The sequence below is a fragment of the Grammomys surdaster genome, unplaced genomic scaffold, assembly GCF_004785775.1.
Source record: "Grammomys surdaster isolate TR1022 unplaced genomic scaffold, NIH_TR_1.0 125701, whole genome shotgun sequence".
In the NCBI taxonomy this organism is placed as follows: Eukaryota; Metazoa; Chordata; class Mammalia; order Rodentia; family Muridae; genus Grammomys; species Grammomys surdaster.
The window spans coordinates 1,824,633-1,845,679 of NW_021620536.1; the positions used below are offsets into that span (position 1 = coordinate 1,824,633).

The 21,047-nt window shown below is 43.9% G+C and overlaps 1 protein-coding gene across 5 annotated transcripts in view; it reads right to left on the reverse strand.

Annotated features, from left to right (window-relative positions):
• Mcoln2 (mucolipin 2) overlaps positions 1–21,047 on the reverse strand; it is a 46,753-nt gene that overhangs the window by 15,397 nt on the left and 10,309 nt on the right. For all 5 annotated transcript variants that reach the window (XM_028788100.1, XM_028788103.1, XM_028788099.1 and 2 more), the window contains exons 2-8: positions 16,061–16,220; positions 9,013–9,186; positions 7,041–7,194; positions 4,140–4,224; positions 3,937–4,033; positions 3,053–3,152; positions 420–532 (exon numbers count right to left, since the gene is read on the reverse strand). In XM_028788100.1, the coding sequence (XP_028643933.1) occupies positions 420–532; positions 3,053–3,152; positions 3,937–4,033; positions 4,140–4,224; positions 7,041–7,194; positions 9,013–9,186; positions 16,061–16,220 (883 nt within the window). The remainder of the gene's footprint in view (positions 1–419; positions 533–3,052; positions 3,153–3,936; positions 4,034–4,139; positions 4,225–7,040; positions 7,195–9,012; positions 9,187–16,060; positions 16,221–21,047) is intronic.

Genomic DNA, 21,047 nt, shown 5'->3' on the forward strand with positions numbered 1-21,047 from the left:
TAAATAAATCATTTAAAAAAAGAGTTGCCTTGGTCATAGTGCCTGTTCACAGAAGTAAAATCCTAACTAAGACACTCACTGAACCTGAAGTTCACCTATGGTATCAGATTGACTGGGTAGTGAGCCACAAGGACTCTACTGTTTCCATCTCCCCAGAGCTGGGGCTGCAGGCACATGTAGCCCTGTCTAGCTCCTTTATGTGCGTGCCGGAACTCAAACTCAGACCCTCATGCTTGCATAGCAAACATGTTACCAGCTGGCCTGTCATGCCAATCCCCATGGTGCCTTACTTCCTGTGCCTCAGGATGGTCAAGAAAAGCTGAGAAATGATGGCATAGCCCAGTATCCGTAGTTCCCTTGATCTGGACAAACACAGGCTGTAGGCTGAGTAGAGGGAGAAACGAAAGAACCTTTCTTACCTTCCTCAGCCTCAGAGCAAGAACAATCGATCTTGTGCACAGGATAAGGGAGGCCAGGCAGATCATAATGACAAACACGTCAAACACCAGGACATAGTGAGTGCTTCTCTGAACTGCAGAAGAAGGCAGAATGCAAATGAAGTTAAATACATCTTGCACAAATTGTGGAGAATAACCTTTTTAGCAAATGGCAGACTGAGGGGACATTCAAAGAAAAAACCCTTTTCTCTTATTAAAACAGCAACCATCAGAAGCCATTACCACACTGCCTTCATTCAGATGTCCACAGACAAGCTAACACACCCTGGAGGGAAGGGCCACTCACTGACAAACCTGGGCGGTGTTAATCAATGCACTTAAGTTCTTCATAAATATTTACTGCAGAACAGAATCCAACAGAATGCACTGCGGTTGGGCTCCATTCAATAGAGGCCGCTACGGCCTACGTTGCTTCATACAGCGACACAGACAATGAGTTTCCCTTATTAAGAAGACAGCAAATTTAAATGCCACACTGAGATGCCCCACTTGTGCTCCTTGGCTTCATGGTGCACCATGCCACCAGAGCACCAGTCTGAAATGCCTTTCCTGCATGACAACACCAAGAAACCCAGGGACAGGACAAGGAGTAAGCAAGTGAGTAGAGTCTCATGTTTCCTTTGGAAGGCACGGTGGCATGAGTTGTGCCATAGAGAGACTGGTCTGTCAGTGTAGCTACTCTCAGACTGCACAGTCCCACATTCCAGCTGCTGCTCTCTCCAGCCTAGCTGTGACTGCACCACCCTCCCTGGTCTCTATTCCTTCACCGGGGGATCATCCACAAGCCACACACACTTGCTCTTGGCCAGGAAAGTACTTCACACACACCTGCTCAAATGATTTGTTTAGGGGGCCAAGTTTCAGTAGAAGAGAACATCAGAATACTTGGGAAACAGTGGTCAGTGCCCATCAGATGTCTCTGACCACTCATAGGCAGAGCCTCTCAATCCACCACACAGCTTCAGATGGAAGAGACGGCATAACTCATCTTCTAAACTGGTTTCTAAACCTCAGATTTTCAGTGATTTCACAACCCCTCACTTTATTTTAAAAGCATGTTTTCCTAACGATGAAGCTGAGTTTCTTTTTTTTTTTTTTTTTTTTTTTTTTGGTTTTTCGAGACAGGGTCTCTCTGTGTAGTCCTGGCTGTCCTGGAACTCACTCTGTAGACCAGGCTGGCCTCGAACTCAGAAATCCACCTGCCTCTGCCTCCCAAGTGCTGGGATTAAAGGCGTGCGCCACCACTGCCCGGCGAAGCTGAGTTTCTAAAGCATGGTCTTAAGAATCACACATTGTAGGTCTGTGAGGCATGTGCTTCTCTCTGTTGGCCACACGGGGGAGGAAGAGCTCTTCCGTTCTGTGCATCGGTGGTGGGCAGTTGGGGAATCACTGTCTGGAGCCCCGTGGATCGCTTCGATCCTCACTGTGACTATTGCAAATAACAGTTTATATATCACAAAAGTTACTTTTTCCCCGGGATATAGCTTCAGCCTTTATTTGGATGCGAGGACTACCTAGTTGGTGCTCTCCTTTGAGTATCTGCAGCAAAATAGAAAATCCATTTTATCCGATACCTAGACTGGGTGCTTCCTTTAGAGGAATGACTGAAACCACAGCTAGGAAAGAAAAAGAGAACTTCAAGATCCTCAGCCATTGTACAGCTGAAAAGGAATGAGCCGCCGTTGGAATGAAAACCACGTGACTCATATTTTGTCTTTCTGGTCATCTGGTCCAAGTGAGTTCATTTAAGTGGAGCTTGCCAGTTCACCAGGCTCAGCATCCTTCAGAGACATCACCCTGATGACTAATAATCAAAACAAGATGCACATATCTTACACTCTTCTTTTGAGACAAGAATCCCTGTGTGGCTTAGGTTGGCCTTGAACTCAAAATCTCCCTGTTTCTTCCTGCATAGCTGGGAGTACAGGTTATATGATGTCCATACGTGGCTCAATAAGGCTATTTAAGCATGTGGACCATCAGGTGACTGATGTCCCCATGTTTATTCAGGCTGCGCTCTGGGGTCACGACTCTTCTTTGTCTAAGGCTCGGATCAGAACATACCTCTTCCAAGAATCATTTCACGATTCCCACTTAGCCCTGGTCAAATTTATCATTCCCTTTCTTACTCATACTCTCTTCCCTTCCATACTTTCCCAGCTATCCCTACCCATAACTCACTGGAGATCTGGTCACAGAGATCTGACTAAGGCTGTTCCTTCTCACTGATGAGTTGCCAAGCAGCTCTGATAACTTCTGCTCCCAGCATTCGGCACCAACACACTCAATAATAAATACCACCATTGCTCTTGCTTTGTAGAGAAAAATCCTAAGGCAGAGAGGCCAAGCAATAGGTCCAAGCCTCCAGCCTCAGCACACAGAGCCATAATGCAAACCCAGGCCATCTGGCTGCAAAGGAGAATTGCGTAAACCACTGACTCACAAGAAGCGATAAACACTTGGATGACTCGCACGGGACTAGCGTTTGAACTGTTTTTCTGAAACGTTTTTTCCACCGCCTTCCGTACCAATCACGTGGGTTCTCTAAATCCCCCAAACCTCCTTTAACCCACAAATTAGAATGGCACACTTACTAGACCCAGATATGTTCATGTTTTTACATTCTTCTATGTTGGCCTCGCTGTTAAAATAGATTTTGATTTTCCCACTGTGGGCTGTGTTGTCGAAGGTAATCTAGAGACAGAAACAAAGAGGTTATAGTCCATTGAGGTGTGGTGGGGTGAGAGTTGTCAGGTCAACTACTTACAAAACTCAGCAGCACTTAGATAGAACTCTGATACAGAGATCGTAGGGATGGAAATGTTTCTGCATGTGGGTTCTGGCCTAGCTGCTGATGCTGTGGTAAAACACTGGCCTTAAGCAACTTGGAGAGGAAAGGTGTTATTTCAGCTTATAATTCCAGGTCACACCCCAACCCTGAAAAAAAAATCACAGCAGGAACTGGAGAACATGCCACAGAGGAAGTCTGCTTAGGTTTACTTATAACCTTCCTTCAGCCTGCCCCCAGGTCCAGCCCATCATCCAAGGATAGAAGAGCCTCTCCTGCATCAACCAGTAGCCAAGAAAATGTCAAATTGAGGTGCTCATTGGCCACTCTGATCTGGGTAATCCTTCAGTGGACACACCCTCAGGACACCATGGGCTGTGTCCGGCTGACAGCTGACGCTACCTGGGAGAAGTTATTTATAATTTTTTTAATGATTAAAAACTATAGTGTAGAGGATGAAGGTTTTCCACATGTGCTGGGGATTTGAACTCAGATCCAGGAATAGAGTTCTAGAGAGTTGGATAGGACTGGCTCCATCTTCACAGGAAACAGTCTCTAGGTCAGGTACTACATCCTCACTGGAGCAGTTACAGTACAGCAGTTTCTAACGTCTGTAGCTGAGGGGCTGATCCTCTTCTACAAAAGCCGCAGGGAACAGAACAGAGGCTGACATCAAACAAAGACACTTGCCGTATTCTGAAAGAGGTAACAGTCCGGTACCTCTCGGGAATGAACTGCCTGTAGGTCAATTCCTTTGAGGGCAAAGGAGATATCAACTTTCAGGAGCCTAAATAAAATACAGTAAAAGGTATAACTGTCAACATCTCTATCCCAGTGTCTGTGTCCCCCTCCCAGGCCTCCTCCTGGGTATTGAGACTTGATGCTGTGATTACCGATAAAAATCCAGCCTGAAGAAAGATGTCTGTGCCCAGTCCTCGGGTTCCTTGGTGAGCACCTGGAGGTCCAGGTGAATGCAGTCTAGAGCAACGGACAGACAGGGAATGGTCACTTCTGGCCAGAGTCTGATGCTGAAATGAGGGCAGCAGCCATGTGATGAGAAGCAGGACCCTAGGGATGTCTCAAAACAGCTGCCAGAAAATATCAACTAATCACGATGTAGGGATACAGTCACCCTTCAGTAGAGAAGCTGGCGGGTGCCACCCTCACCCAGGAACCGTGCTAACACTGCCAGTCTAGAGAGGAAGCAGACTTCAGGTGCCTCCTGTTATGATGCTCTGGGAAGGATATGTCACCTGTGCAATATTTCTTCTCTAACTGCAATAGTGATTAAACAAAAATGCCTGGCAGAGATCTTCTCCTTTAAATTGTAGTGCTCAGGAGAGCGTGGATGGAAGCATTCATGAGGTGGAGGCAGGAGGAGCTCTGTGAGTTCAAAGTTAGCCTTGTCTTGGTTCACATATCAAGTTCCAGGTCAGCCAGGACTACAAGCCCACTCAGAAAGATTAGCAGATGAGATCGGCAAGGCCATGGAGACCTGGAGGTGGAACTGTGTGAAGCCCACGCTAAGGTTGTATCTTCTATGCTGTCTCTAGTTAGAGAAGTCAGGACCAAGGGCAAGCTGGTTTCTAATGGGTTCTCTGGATCTCTATGCTCTCATAATATCAACTCCTTATTTGCTTTGATAATACTTGAAATACAATGGGCTTAATAAAAGTGTGCTATCCTGGGCCAAACACAGGGCATAGAACTGAAAAGACAATTCCATGAAACAGTGTGCACCAGGCAATGTGCTGTGGCCACGTATGTTCTCTTTAATCCTCAATGCAAACGTGAAAGACAGGCAGTACTGATGCCATGCTATATGTGAAGAACCCAAAGCAAGGAGATCAAGAAACTTTACTATGGTTGCACAATTATTTGCTGTCTATCAAGATTTAGATCTACCCATTCTTGCCGCTGCATCCTGAGTTATGCCAAGACTGACTCTTCTTCTTGATTTTAGATGCCTCTTCTTGCCTACATTAGCAGAATCCTGCTAATGAGGTAAATATGTGTGGGTTGCTCTTCCACACGGGAGGAAAACTCCTTGGCTTTTCCTTGAACTACTGAGAGAATAAACCTTCGATGTGCTCAATGTCGACTACTCCCTATGTAGCCAGCTCATTGGTGGGCTAGCCTTAGATCTAATTCACAGATAATTAAGTGTGCATTGATAAACAAGAAAACAAACTCAACTTAATCTACACAAGCAGTTTTGCGAGTTGAGCTCCAGCCCACTGGGTGGCTGGCCAGATGGGCAGTTGTCTGGATTTGAACACGGAACGGAAAGGTGATTTAATGTGTAGCAAAGGGAGTGTCACATTTGTGAGCAGTTAGGCTAGGACAGCATCTCCTTAACCGCAACCACATCCCAAGGTAGTCAAAAGTGACCACGTTTACATCATCTGGAGGCAGTGCATAAAACCAACTTGTATTTACCTCATTAGCAGGCTTTCTCTAGTATATGCAAGAAAATTAAGTATCAGATATTAAAAATCATCATACCTTTTAATATACTGACAGATGCTTTTGACGAGTTATAATTGATAAGATCAGAGAATGCAATGAATACAGTTAGGTAATCTCTCTTAAGGTCAAATTCATGGTCAACCTCTCTCCATTTACTCTAAAATATTCCATATGCTTTTAGAAAGGAACTGAACGATGTTACCACTAGGGAACAAATAAAACCTGTTTCTCAGTCCTGACCATCTGCCCTGACCATTTATACTGACTTTGGTTTGTAAGTTATCCCAACCAACTCATTGGTTCACTAAACTCCTGATGGGTGGAGTCAGTTCTCTGGTCTGTCATTGGTGCCCTATCTGGGACAAATATACACTCATTCATATCTCCCTGGGAAAAACCATACAACTACCACACCCATCTCAGGTGAGCAAAGCTCACCAGGTGTGAAGACCAGTGGTGGTAGATCCCCTCCCGAAGATGGGCTCTAATAGCAGCCTGGAAGCTAGACACTGCATGGGCCAATATGACCTAGTGTCTACCTTCAGGATCCAGAGCCCAGGACATATTTGTTCACACATGGGTTCTGAACACCCAAGTCAAGGAAACAGGGAAAATTTCCATCCTGTGATGAGTCCTCTTGTGTCATCAAAGCACCTCAAGATCAGAATTAGAAATATGGCCGAACAGACTGCATAATGCCATCATTTAACTAAAGCCCACCCCATCCCCAGGAACCCTCCTCCTGAATTGCCAGGAGCTTGAAAGACAAATTGGGTTTAGCTTTGGCAATCCCACAGCAGGAAACAAAACAGTGAGTAGTTTGGGTTTGTTAACCAAATAGCAAACCTTCAAAGTGTTAAGGCACACACTGTGTGCTCACATATCCTTTTACATATTTAATAGGATGGCACAAGGTCACTCTACATGGTTAGCTGGGAAGCTTTTGTAAAGTAATCTCCTGAGAGAAAGCATAATAATTATAAACCATGATTCACCTTTGAAAAACTGTGTATTATAAACAGTAGAGCAGGTGTGATCACAGCCGTGGTTCACACATGGGAAGTGGAAGCAGGAGGATCCCTGGCTAAGAGCACTTACTGCAGAATTTTAAAATGTGCCAAAATGATACATCAAAGAGAAACAGTGTTCTCTTCCCATTACCAGGTGCATGATTTCCTGAGCCAAGGCCTTTGGAGGCAGCTGAGAAAATGGCAGTGTTGGGGAGCCTGTCCCACTGAGCTCCACTGAGTTGCTAGCACATGGGGGCAACTTTTCTCATCACAGAAAATGACAAAGTCACATGATGAAATGGTCGCTGCTGTTACCTGTCTCAATGTCACTGTCAATGTTCAGGGTCTCATTAGAAGAAAACATGGCCCGTGTCTTGTAATGCTGCTTACAGAATCTCAAGCCAGTTTTATTGTCTCCACTTTCTCCATAACCAAGGGTTGCCAGGGAAATGTTCTTTAGATGATGATACTGTTTTTAAAAACACAGTTAAATTATAGTTAAATAAATACACGGGTTCTTAAAAGCCACAAGTCATACCGTATGAAATGCGCTTCTAGATGCTTTTATTGCTCATGCAATGCTTTTTGGGAGCAGTGTTGAGCTCCACACAGCACAAAGGCATTTTCTTCAGTTGAACAGGGACTCATAGAACTCTACATCAAACCAATATTCTGCGGGACACTGTCAACTTTCTCCCAGCCAATACCATGGGCTCACTCCTCTCTCAGACTTTGTCTCATACGTGGTCCCCTGGCTCTACCTGTAAAGTCCAACTGGCCTCCAGGCAGTTCCTGGAGCCTGGGGACATTCTACCTCTGGTCAGTTAGTTACCTCTTCCTGGACCTCCATCTCTATCTGCTCCATTCATGCCTTCAAATCTTGGTCAGATGTCACTACTACCATGAGGTGGTCACCTAGCTCCTCCTATGTGAGACTCTCTCACTGAGCTCATGAAATTTTCTAACAAATACCCAACTTCACTTTGTACCTAATTGTTATAACACAATTAATTATATGTCAGTTAACATAACAAAAGCCAGTGAAAATTCAAAACTGCAGAAAACTGCAGACATCCTTCTCATATCAGAAGTACCCCCATCTCCTTCCTTGCTTCACTGAGGACTTGAAATATCCACACATCACAGATCACACTAACATGACTAATACTTTTACATTAACACAGTTCTGCTGCTGGCTGCCTTCACTAATAGGGCCTCACTAGATTCCATCTTCATTGCTATGACTTTACTAAGAAACATTTACTATGTTACAGAAATGTTGCAAACAACTACTAATAGTTTCAAGAATATTAAAAAAAAATAAGCTAAGCATGGTGGAATAGGCCTTTAATCCCAGCACTCAAGAGGCAAAAGCAGGTGGATCTCTATGTTTTTGAGGCTGGCCTGGTCTACATAGCAAGTTCCAGGCCATTCAGGGTGACATGAGACCCCATCTCAATAAAGTAAAACCTTATCAACTTGGCTAACAATTAAAAATGTCAGTCTTACAACAATTCTAAGACCCTGTGACATCTCCTATGGCCTTCACATGCTGTGTTCACCAATTTTAAACTATTACAACATGGTCTTCACTCAATTTTAATCAAGGTACCTCTACATGAAAGGACTCCCACCCTACCCAAGGCACCACTGAGAATGGTCAAAGGAATTTTTTCCTTATCGCTCCCAGCAAGAAACTCAGCTGTGCTTAGTAGCATGTTTTGGGTAGTCTGCAGTTAAGGAACCAGTCTTCAATATTATACATATTATTTCTCTCCATTTATCTAACTTTCTCTTCTAGACAGGCCAGAATTTCATCTGTTCTAGTCAATACTATATCATCAATGTGTAGTACTTGTCAAATACCAGAAACACAAATATTTATTGAATTCATGAAAGCGGGGGACACTATCTCTAAATATTTTCTTCAGGTCTACCAACCTCATACTGTATTAAATCCAATGTTCTTAATATTTAGCTAGGATTATTAATGTTATGATGTTACATTTCAAACTACCACAGACTTTCAGATTTGGTTTCAAATCTGATTTTACAAGCTCTTAACTCTTTGTTCTAAGATAATTTCCCCCAAAGTAGTGGTTCTAAATCAATACACTAAAATGATTAAAACCTAAAGAAAAAATTTAAATGGACAAGTTCTATTATTAGTGGTTGAAAAACAGTAAAGGTCTCAGCAGGCTATGTGAAATTTATGAGACAATAATATTTGTTGGTTTGCTAAGATGTATCTATATAGTGTTTAAAGTAGGTCATTTAAAACACTTGCCTGCTTTATAGCAAAAAAGATGCTCTCATAGGCGTCCTCCTGAGTGTATATGCTACAGCTGTAGTCGTCTTCATCAGCTCCAGAAAATCCTTTCAAAAACAAGTGCTTAAAAGCAACAGTGTTATCTTCTTTGAAAGCCACCACCAACTGGTTACTTAAGCCAAACCAAACAAGCTACAAAAGAAAACAGAAATGTGGCTTTTACCATTTACCAGGGAAAGAAAATGGCTTCTGATTTTCATCAATTCTCACCTCTAAGCATCTGAAGAAAAAATATCCATCCCTTAATTTATACACAAAGAGCAACAAAGTCAAAAACAGGAGCCACAGGAGAGAACCACCTCATAGTTCTCAGTATAAGACTGTGCTAGGACGCAGAACACATTGCAAAGCCTGGTGCTTGGACATGCTCAGAACCTTCAGCTGAAGAAGCAGCCTTAAAGCCTCTCCCGACTGTCTTTGGAAAGACAGAATTGTCACATGCTTCTCTGTCTCATCTGGCAGGGAAAAGCAAATGACTCTAGAAAGGCCAGTTGACACCACACCCAGGACTTTGCTCCAGGATGCCTTCTACGCTTCAGGATGTTTGCTCCCTGATAAATCACTTACTGTTAGGCATAGTGACCACTCCTGTTATACCAGCATTCAGGAGACAAAGGCAGAAGGACTGCTGTGAGTTCAAGGCCAGCCCAGTTATACAATGAGACCCTGTTTCAACATCCCTTTCCCAAAATTGTCTATTTACTGACATAAAGTTAAAGACCCAAAGGCTCTCTTCACCAGGAGCAAAAGTTTTCCTCTTAGACTCCATAAATGGGAAAAGCAGCTAGGTCCAAAGCTTTATAAGAAGCCAGGAGCCTATATACAACATTCATGCACCCATGCACACAAGCACAATCCCCCTTCACACCCATAGTGCATATGTGCACATGCCTGCGATGCATGTTTTCACCCCTGCACTCTGTCACACAGGGCACACTCTCATTCAAAGTGTCATCCACACACACATACACAATCACAAAGGCATTCTCTCCCTCTCCCTCTCCCTCTCCCTCTCCCTCTCCCTCTCCCTCTCTCTCTCTCTCTCTCACACACACACACATACACACACATGTGCACATGGTTACATGCATGCCTTCACTCCTACACTCGGTCACACAGAGCACGCCCCTGCCCCCACACACTTACATATACAAGCAAGTGTAGTGATATCAGCAAGCTTACCTCACACCCCGTTCCCACTTCCCCAAGCTGTCTTACAAATCCAGACTCCGGAGTGTTTCATCTGGTTGCTCACACAGATACATCATCAAGGCCCCTTGAACTGTTTCTCATGTATAAAATCAGGAGAGTGGACTGGGTGGCCCTGACAGTTGTCACATCCTGTGTCACTCACCTTTCTATATCTACACATCGATGTACAAATCAAACAGTTCAGCCATTGAGAATGAAATTGGCAGAAGCCTTCCCAACGAACTGGTTGTGTTTTCCTGTGTATGATGGTATGCATGTGTGTTTGTGTGTGTGTGTGTGTGTGCGTGTGCATGTGTGTATGTATGTATGTATGTATGTATGTATGTATGTATGTATGTATGTGTGTGGAGACCTGGTGGTTATCATTGGGGATAGTTTATGACCATTCTCTACCTTATACATTTAAGTAGAATGTCTCACTTGAACCCAGAGCTTGCCAGTTTGTCTAGTTAAGCAGCTTGATCTGAGGAGCCCTTGTGTGATTACAAACAGGCTTCTATGCCTTCCTACCATTACTTACATAGATGTTTGGAATCAGAACCCTGGCCCTCACAGTTAATCATGGACACTTTACCCACTAAGCCATGTTTCTAGTCTTCCTTTATAAACCACTGAATCCATTCAGTGTTGAATGTAGCAATATAGTTTGTTTATTTTAAAAGACTGAATAAATAAAACTATAGGCACTGTGTTTTCAGCAGGTGCTATAGGCCGAGACGCATGCTAACAGCTTCAATTGCAATTGTCTTGTCCACTACGACAACCAGCCTTGGTTATCATGTTACTGCTACAGCCCACCCTTTACATAGCTATGAACTGGATTGGCCTTCATGAAATTGCCCTCCCTCAATCACCTAGCTGGAATGGAAGCCAGGCCTAGCTCTGCAGCTTTTTTATTATGCCACATAAACCATGCCTTTCTACTAAAAACTTTAAAAAGTCTCTGGGAAGAAATGGATTTTTAATGCTAGTTTTTCAGAATTATAAGAGCAACCGTTGCTTAAGAATGTAAACAGGTGGCGCTCTTTATTCATTTAATATCACCAGGTCACATCCCTCAAGTACAATAACTGAGCAGTTACTAGAAACACAGCTATTAAGAAAAAAAATTAGATTCTTGCCAAGCAGCCCCAAAGGCTCTCCACCTCTCCACCTTTCTTATTTTGTTAACAAGACTGAGCCTGCCTTAGGTCATTCTGACAAGAATGCCTTTCTTACCTGTCATGGAATATGCAAGGACAACACTTTTCATTTGTGGGAATGAAAAAAGAAACATGTAACTATATGACTATGAAAGACAGTTTGACAAGGGGTCATTTGGGAGTCCTTCCCAAAGGACCAATACCTGACCCAACACAGGAGTTCACATTGATCATAAGCACTTGAGAGGCTGAGGCAGGAAGATTACCATGAGTTCAAGACCAGCTTGGGCTACAGAATGAGAATCTGTTAAATCAAATCAACAAAGTCTATTCCTGCCCCTGGCATAAGCATTGTGCTTCACTGTCTGAGATGGGTGTCTACTGCACTTGGAACCTTGAGTGACTCATAGGTATTTAGTGTAAATGCAGGAATTCTATACTAGGCCCAAGTCCACCCTGTATGATGGACCATGGACAGTGGATGGTTCTACCCAAGTAGTTTCCACACTTCCCAGTGGGTTTACAAAATTCAGTTAAGGGCAGACCTCATGCCCAATACTAGACAACCAATGCAAAATGAAATCAGTGGTACTGCTAGCTTGCTTGCTGGTTTCACAGTGGTTTAATTCAAGATTTTTTTGGTTTTAGTTTTCTTGGCAGGCATATGACAGTGGCCAAGGACAAGGAAGTAGGCTTCAGGCAGGAATCGGACATTAGGCTAGAACAAAGAAGTACTTTCAGGCAGGAACCTAAATCTTAGGCTAGAACAGGCAAGTCAGCTTCAGACATGAAAATGACCCTGGGCTAGAACAGGGAAGCAGGCTCAGATATTTTCATCATCTTGATAAGCCCTTAGAAACAGTGATAATGAGAGTGTTCACGTAACTAGGTTTAATGCCTTGCTTTTACTTTGACTATTTGTGTTTATTGTCTTGCTTGTTCCTTGACTATTGGCATTTACTGTACTGCTAGACCCTCAACCTAGAACTGACCTTAATACATGCATGTAATCAAAATGATATAAAAGCATAAAGGAGGAGGGGGGATGGGATGGGAGGGTCCTAGGGAGGGGAATTGGGATGACATCTGTATTGTAAATAAATAAAATATCCAGTAAAAAAAATAAAAAAGTCAGATAAAATACCTGAGTCTATTCCAACCTGGTACTGAAAAATCAAGCAACCTAAAGCCAGATTCTCCTGGCATGTGATATTGTCAACGGCACCCGCAGGTGATGTCAGTAAAAGTCAGGCTGCTTTTTGAAAGCTAAAATAATAAACTAGGGAACCCACACAGGGCTGTTTGGAAGATGTGGAAGAGGCCAGTCCCTCCCGACAGCCTGAGCAGTAGCCTTTGGATGAAACTCTTCAGCCATCGTGTGCAGACTGGTCCTTCGCCAAGCTAGAGTACACTGAGAGTAAGATCTTGTACAGCACTGAGCAGTAGCTCATCAGGGAGTACTGAGCATGGTGACTACACACATACATACATACATACATACATACATACATACATAGTGCATTTTCACTTGACTCCCCATTACACTGGACTCCAACAGGAAGTGGGTTTTTCCCTCTCTTTTTTCATAGCACCACAGAATCAGAAAGGGAGTGGATTCCCAACTGTCACCATCAAACAGAGCTGAGTGATGAAATACCAGTGTACACATGTGCAACCTGAAGTCAGGCCATAGACTCAGGCAGGGCCGTCTAGAAAGCGTCTGAGGGTCTGAACACATCTGCCTGACACTAAGGCCTGTTCATTCTCTTGCCCACTTTTCCACACTGTGCCAAATGCTACCCGTGACTCTAGACACAGGGGAATTTGACGCTCCCTTCCCATGTTCACAGTGAAGCAGAAAGATCACAAAGTGTATGGATGGGGAATGGACAAGCTGATCAAGAGAGGGGCATACAGTTGGTTGATATTTAAAGCCATGGCCTCATTTAAACTTAAAGCCATCAACATGGTGCTGGGATGGTGGTGTTGTGACCTCTGCCTGGAACCTCCCTATCTGGATAAAGAACAGGAAAAGTTTCTGATTCTCTTGTCCCTGGAACAAATCAATCTCTTCATACACAGGTCAGTATGAAGGACTAAAACTGCCAATACTTCTGTAAGGAGAGATGGTCCCAGAGGGGAAATGGCACAATAGTCTCAGGCCTTGACAGAACCAAGCTTACCTGTGTGGCAGGAGGGAGGGGGGATGGTGTCGGTTAAATGACTTTATTTTCAAAACGGAAATAACAGCAAGAAAATTATCCCCACGCCACTAACTAGATCTCAAGATTTGCCGAGAACAAGAATCAACACACACAGACACACACACACACACACACACACACACACACGATGCTTGTTAAATGTAGTCTGGAAAATGTAGTCATTGTAAAATCAATGTAGGAGAAAATATACTGTGCCTAATAAAAGCAAGATCAAAGTCTGATTGGTGTGAGTGATGTGATGGAAAGACTGAAGTTCAGGGGAGAACTCAGGTGCTTCCCTGAGATCATGAATCAATGCAGAACACGGCCTCAGCCTCTTTTTTTTTCCTAAAAGATTCCTGCTCTGAAACCCCAACTAAATGCCTCTCCTCTCTTCAGAAGTCACTGACATAGGAAGTCTTCCTACCTATATCCAGAAGAAGACAGCAGGAGAGAAAAGGAGTACATTCTCCCCGGGCTCAGATCCCAGCTCCCCAGGGCACTAAGGCAAGGGCTGTAAACAAATCATTGAACCCTTTGGTTCCAGTTTCTTCACCCATGAAAAGAGGATTCTAGTTGAACCCATTTCACAGGGTTGCAGAGAGAGTAAACTGAGTTAGCACACATAAAAACCTCCTTATGTCTGGTAGCAGCAAACACTAACCTGTGAGCTATCGGCAGTGTGTCTCCAACTCAATGCCCTGAAAATGACATGTTTCTTTTGTGATTTAAATTGGAGAGAAGACCAGATCGAAATGGCTCAATGGCTAGATGTACTTGCCGCTTTTGCAGAGGACCAGAGTTTGGTTCACAGCACCCACACTGGGCAACTCAACCAGGTTTAATGCCAGCTCCAGATATGATGCCCTGTACTGTGTATAGTACATGTACTGTGCCCATATGTGTATATTCATAGACACTTAAATCAAAATGAAAACAAATCTAAATCAGAAGTATTAGACTACGCTAGAGGAAGAACTGTGAACCTGGGAAAAACTTGAGTAGGTAACATTTGAAGAGGGAGTCAACAGGATAGAGTAGTATCAGGACTAAGAAGGTTAAGTTAAAGACAGCAATTTTTTTTCATGCCTATGTGAACTACAATTTTAGTGACAGTACTAAATTAAAACACCAAAATTGAAGCAACTTAGAAAACTGGTAAATAATGAACTTAATCATTTCTTCATCTTTTAAGGAATAATAAATAATAAAGAAGACCCTAATTTATAGGTCACCAAGACTAAAATCTGAAAACCAAGAATGGGAACGTGTAAGAGATTCATCTTCCTTACCGTGCCCTGATGCTGGTCTTGCTTCTTCTGAAATGACTGCTTTCCTTTCTTCCTTTTTAAAAAAATTATTCTATTTTGTTTTATTCAATTAGTGTATATGAGTGGCTTGCCTGAATGTATGTTTGTGCCCAACCTGCATGCCTGGTACCTACAGACTCTGGAAGAGAGCACCAGATTCCCTAGGTCTGGAGTAATAGATGGTTGTGAGCCACCAAGTGTGTGCTGGGAATTGAACTTGGGTCTCTGGAAGAGTAGCCAGTGCTCTGAATCTCTAAGCCATTTCTCCAGTCCCATGACTTGCTTTTCTTAAAGCTGGATAAGTGGGAACAGCATGTCATACAACTCAAAGAGCCCGCCCACCTTGTGAACTCTGAGCAAAGCTGCAACTGTACTTACTGAAGAAGCTCTCTTGTATCCAGATGAAGGAGGCGTCCTTTAAATCCTTTATATTAATATTTCAGAAAAATCATCCGTATACTTTTGGGTTGATGGTAACAGTAGATTATGTACCAATGGACCCAAAGACCCCAAGTCAGTACTGTTTTTTTGTTTTGTTTTGCGTTTTATCCAGACATGTGTGTTTCCAATGTAACCACCTGCAGAGACGACCCCACAGATGAGCTCAGTGCCACAGCCCAACAGATAAATGACTGTAATGACTATTTCCACCTTGCTGATAACTGAACTGATAACTGATACCTTATATCAAGGTTCAAATGTAAAGCCCGTGCATTCCTGAGAGCACCCAGTGTTTAGCATTTACTTGGGCACAATGCTACCAGTATAAGAAAAATTTGTCATTTTCTATGTCTGAAGACTTTCAAAGATGTTTTAAATAAGGTCCAATGGATTTTAGAGAACACATTGACACCTATGAACTTCACATGGGTTAGGGGTGAGGGGATTTAGAAACTCCCTTCTGCATGGACCTTCTCTTATCTGGTTTTTATAGCTCCTGTGGAGGAGTGGCTTCTTGGTCACTTATCAAAACCAGGTCATCTGAATTAAACTTCCACCTGGCCTCTGCCCTCTGGAAGCGGCTTGGTTTTAGTTTGATGAAATTCAGTGGTATGAGTCTTGCAGACCAGCAAGCAGGTACAGGACACTTGGAGGGGATGTGATCTCGGGGGATGAAAAAGTCAATGGCGTGAGTTACCTGTGTGGTTACCATGACTATCTTCAAAATCTGCAAGCCCAGTTTCCATGGGATCTGGCGTCTGGCTCGGTATTTCTCACAGGGACTCATGAAGTAGAACTTCAGGTCTTCCCTCAAACACTCTTCCTTCACCTCAGAATCAAGAGAAGCCATCGCCGATCTGTCAGAAAAGACAGGTTTTCAATACTCAGAAACAGCTTGTTTCTCACAGAACTCCTGGCCCGAACCACCTGTTCATATACGTCACCCGGTGGGTTCCACAGACACAGAACTCTCAGACCAGTGAAGCTCTTGTCTCTAGAAATCCAAAAGAGGCTCCACTCCTTTGCCATCTGCCTTTGCACATGACTACCAGGTTCACTCAAAATGCCTATTAGCAGAATTCCAAGTGTTGCCTGCCATTTCCTGCATCTTAACATACAATGCTTCCTGTTCCTAAGGAGTTAGAAGAAAGCGAATGAGTGAAAGAGAGACTAAGAGTCTGGAAATGTGACCGTTTCTCTATGTGAGAGTGTGTTATACAAACACGATGGGAACCTGCCAGGAACTTCGGGTTTGAAGCGACTGGCATTTGAATAGGGCAGTGGAACTAAACTATTGAAGAACTAGAGAAACTTTGTTCTATAACCCCCAGAAGGATTATACCCTCCATTTATGAATCAGTATCAATGATTATAAGACTCTGGAAGAGATGGATACAGACGCATGCAATTTTCAAAGAATAAATATTTACTTTGAAGATTTAAACAGCTCAAGGAAATTAGAACAATGGCTCTCTGTTCATGCTCAGCCAGATTTTGATCAACTTGCTTGTCAACTCCAGACTTGTGCTGGACACGTGATCCACAGAGGCAAGAGACAACCAATGAGATGTAGCCAAACGACTGAGACCATAACTGATGAGACACATGGTGATTTCTTTTTTTAATGCAGTCTCCAAAATGAGGAGTGCAAAGCATGTTGGGAGTATAGAAATTATTGATGCTTCTATTTTATGTTGCCTAAAACCTAAAAACATGAATTTTATTAATAATGTAGCATAGGACCTGTATAGCACAAATTGATCTACACTATGCATACAGCATAATAGAATAAGGCATAGATTTAACAGTGGTATGTAATCAGCGTGGTCACAATGGGACTATCGTGATAAACAGTTACTGTTGGGACAAAGTCAACAAGGATCAGAGATCATAGACGAAAAGCATGGGCTGTGGTGTTCCTGGGGGAGTCTCACCACCACAGGGGGAGGGCCTTCCAGAGACTGGACTCACCATCACGGGGGGGGGGGGGGGGAGAAACTTCCAGAGCTGGACTCACCACCATAGGGGGAGCTTCCAGAGCTGAACTCACCACCACAGGGGGAGGAGCTTCCAGAGACTAGACTCACCACCACAGGGGAGCTTCCAGAGCTGAACTCACCACCACAGGGGGAGGAGCTTCCAGAGACTAGACTCACCACCACAGGGGAGCTTCCAGAGCTGAACTCACCACCACAGGGGGAGGAGCTTCCAGAGACTAGACTCACCACCACAGGGGAGCTTCCAGAGCTGAACTCACCACCACAGGGGGAGGAGCTTCCAGAGGCTGGACTCACCACCACAGGGGAAGGAGCTTTCAGAGCTGGACTCACCACCACGGGGGTGGGGGGGGGGTGGGGGGGCTTTCAGAGGCTGGAGCTAGTCCAGAAAGTCAGAGGAGCCAGAAAAAATGTCACTAGTATGCCTTCTTCCAACTGTCTCAGAAGCTATCCATCTCTAGCTTGAGTCTTGGGGTCTTATGTCCCTTAAAGTAGGGAGTGTCGTAAGAGAAGACACTGCTGGACAGGAAAACTGTTCAAGTAACAGATTTCTTGGGAAGCTTTTGGAACTTGGGGTTATTCTCGTAAATTGTTGAGATTATTTAAACAGCATCCTGTATGTCTTATGTTCTGTGTCATCTACCTTGACTAAAAACTTTAGAAGAAGCTCAGAAAAGCTTGATGGGGTGGGACGTAAACATCGTAGTGTGCGTGAGAAGCCAGAGGACAACTTAATGGAGCCAGTTCTCGCCTTCCTCCTTTGTGTGGGATTGAACCAGGTTTCCACAGAAACTGCCTTTACCCACTAAGCCATCCTGTGGGTCCTGTTTTTCTGCTTCTAATTTGATAATTTTGCTTTGGTTTTTTTTTGTTTAGTTTTGTTTTGGGTTTGTTTTATTTTTGTTTGTATGTGTGTGTGTTTTGTTTTGTTTTGTTTTTTAATCTTACTTCTAAGATTGACACACTAGGTTAGCTAGAATCCTCCTGCCAGAAATGAAGAAAGAAAGAAGAAGAAGGAAGACAGGAAGGAGAAGGAGGGGACAGAAAGACAGAGGGAGGGGAAAGGAAAAATGAATGAAGAAAGAAGATGAGGGAGAGAGGTCGAGAAAACACGCCCCATGTGAAATCCATGCTGCTTGAAGGCAGGTAGGGAAATGCCTGTAAAGACCTGACCAACCACTGTCTAACAGCAGAGAGGTCCTGGGGCATCTTGCTGGCATCTAGAGTAATGCCAACTGCCATGCATACACTCTGAGACTTTGGGGGTGCTTTAACGAATGGGGACCAAGAAACTAGGGCTCACAACTTCCCAAAGCACTTATGTCTCTGGAAATAAACTGAGAAACCAGTCCAAGGGCTGCCCTGCAGACCAGAGTAACAAGGAAATGAAAAAGCCAGCCCATCCCCAGACATGCTAGTGTGCTTGCGGTAAACCAGACCAGTGGGACTCACTCACGCCTAGGTGACTAGGGTACTTCAAACAATCTTTGCCTGAGTCTGGAGGTTTCAAACTAGAGCTGCCCTTTGCGTTCTGGGATACACAGAAGATGAGCCTCCAGGGTCTTAGGCCAATTTAACGTGTAACTTGTAGGCCATGACCAGCACCTCTTTAAATATACCCAGCCAGTGGTAATCAGGTAATAAAAGAGCTTAGAATGCAGCAGAAACTGAGCGTGCACCACTGTGTGAGTCAGAACAGGACATCTTGGAAAAGAGCCTTGTTGAGGCTGGAGAGGTTGCTCAGTGGCTAACGTCACTGACTGCTCCTCCTGAGGATACAAGTTCAGTCTCAGGCATCCATATGGTGCTAACAACTGTCTTCAGTCCTAGGGGATCAGAGCCAATGCCCTCTCTTACCTTCTGCAGACACTGCACACATACGGTATACAGGGTTATGTCCAACACTCATACACAAAAAAATAAAGTGAAAAGAAAGAAAGTAGTCTTGTTTGCTATACAACATGGGTAAAATATCTATAAGATAAACTTAAATAAACAGAATAACGTTTTAAAACCAGCTACTAAATCAGTCTCATTTCAAAAGATAAAGCTGGACGCTGTGACTCATGTCTATAATCTCAGCACTCCACAGGCTGAGAGGATCTGAAGGACTTCTAGGCCAATCTGAGCTATATAGTGAGTCTCAGGCCAGTCTAAGCTCCATCTCACGAAAGAATTTACATATGTGTTTGCCTTCAGCCTGCTATAGGAAGCCTGACTGAATGAACGCTTCCTCTGTGGGCTGGTGCTTGGACATGGAGCTGAGTAGGGTCCTTGAAGGTCACATGCTGAAGCTCCATCAGGAGAGACTGTGCACACATCATAATTAAGCAGATGAGAGAGGGCTGAAGCACAGTGTACCCATGATTCCAGGCACAAAGTTCTGACTTCAAGGTGAGGGGTACAGACAGCAAGGAGAACCCCGTTTTGGTCATAATACACAGGTGTCAATGCTACAGGGCACCTGACTGGGAAGGTGGAGGAACCCACTTACAAGAATGTGTCGTCTTCCCTGAGCCTGAGAACAACATCCTCATAAAAGAGCTTTAGAACCCCAAGAAGATGCCTGTGAGTGACAATTTTAGTCAGCCACCATCACATTAGCTCTGTGGAGGTTTGAGTATGCTTGACCCATGGGAAGTAGCACTATTAGGAGGTGTGGCCATGTTGGAGTAGGTGTGGCCTTGTTGGAGAAAGTGAGTCACTGCAGGGGTGGGCTTTGATGGCTCTTAGCGCTCAATCTCTGCTAGTACAGAAGAGAATCCCCTCCTGGCTGCTTACCATCAAGATGTAGAAGTCTTGTTTCCTCCAGCACCATGTCTGCCTGCATGCTGCCTTTTCTGAAACAATGATAATGGACTGAAACTCTGAAATTGTAAGCCAGCTCCAATTAAATGTTTGCCTTTCTAAGACTTGCTATGGTCATGGTATCTCTTCACAGCAATGAAAGCCCTGACTGAGACAAACACCAAATGATCCATCCTGATGCTTCACAAGCTTTTTGTTTACTAAATGTGAAAAGATGTTCTGGATCCTTAGAATCCTGACATGTGGAGAAGCCTTCACACACACACACACACACACACACACACACACACATACACACACACACACACACAGAAAGAGAGAGAGAGAGAGAGAGAGAGAGAGAGAGAGAGAGAGAGAGTGTAAGAAATTCTGAACCCAAGCTTGTTTTTGCATAAAGAGCAGTAAAAACACGAAGGATTTGGTCAAGTGAACATCTGGAGAGCCAACTTCTGCTGGAGACATTTCTGTGCCTTTCAGAGCTCAGGCCACTGAAGATGTGGGTGGCAGAAGTACAACTGAGACTTGTCAGGATCTAGACTTGATGTACATCCTGGAGCAGAGACGTAAGTACTGCGGCCCAGCAGAGACATCCAGCAACGTCTGCTCCTGATTATCTCACAACCCTAGCTACTCAGTGATCAAGAAAGGTAGCTGGTATTACCATTATCCCAAGACCCTTTAGTAAGAAGGCACGGGAGCTAGGAGATATAGCTCGGTTAGGAAAGTGCTTGCCTTGTGAGCAGGAACTGAATCATCAAAACACCAGCTGTGGTTTGCATGCTGTAATCGCATTTCCAGGGAATCAGAGAGAGAGGAATCCACAAGACATAGTTCTCTCTCTCTCTCTCTCTCTCTCTCTCTCTCTCTCTCTCTCTCTCT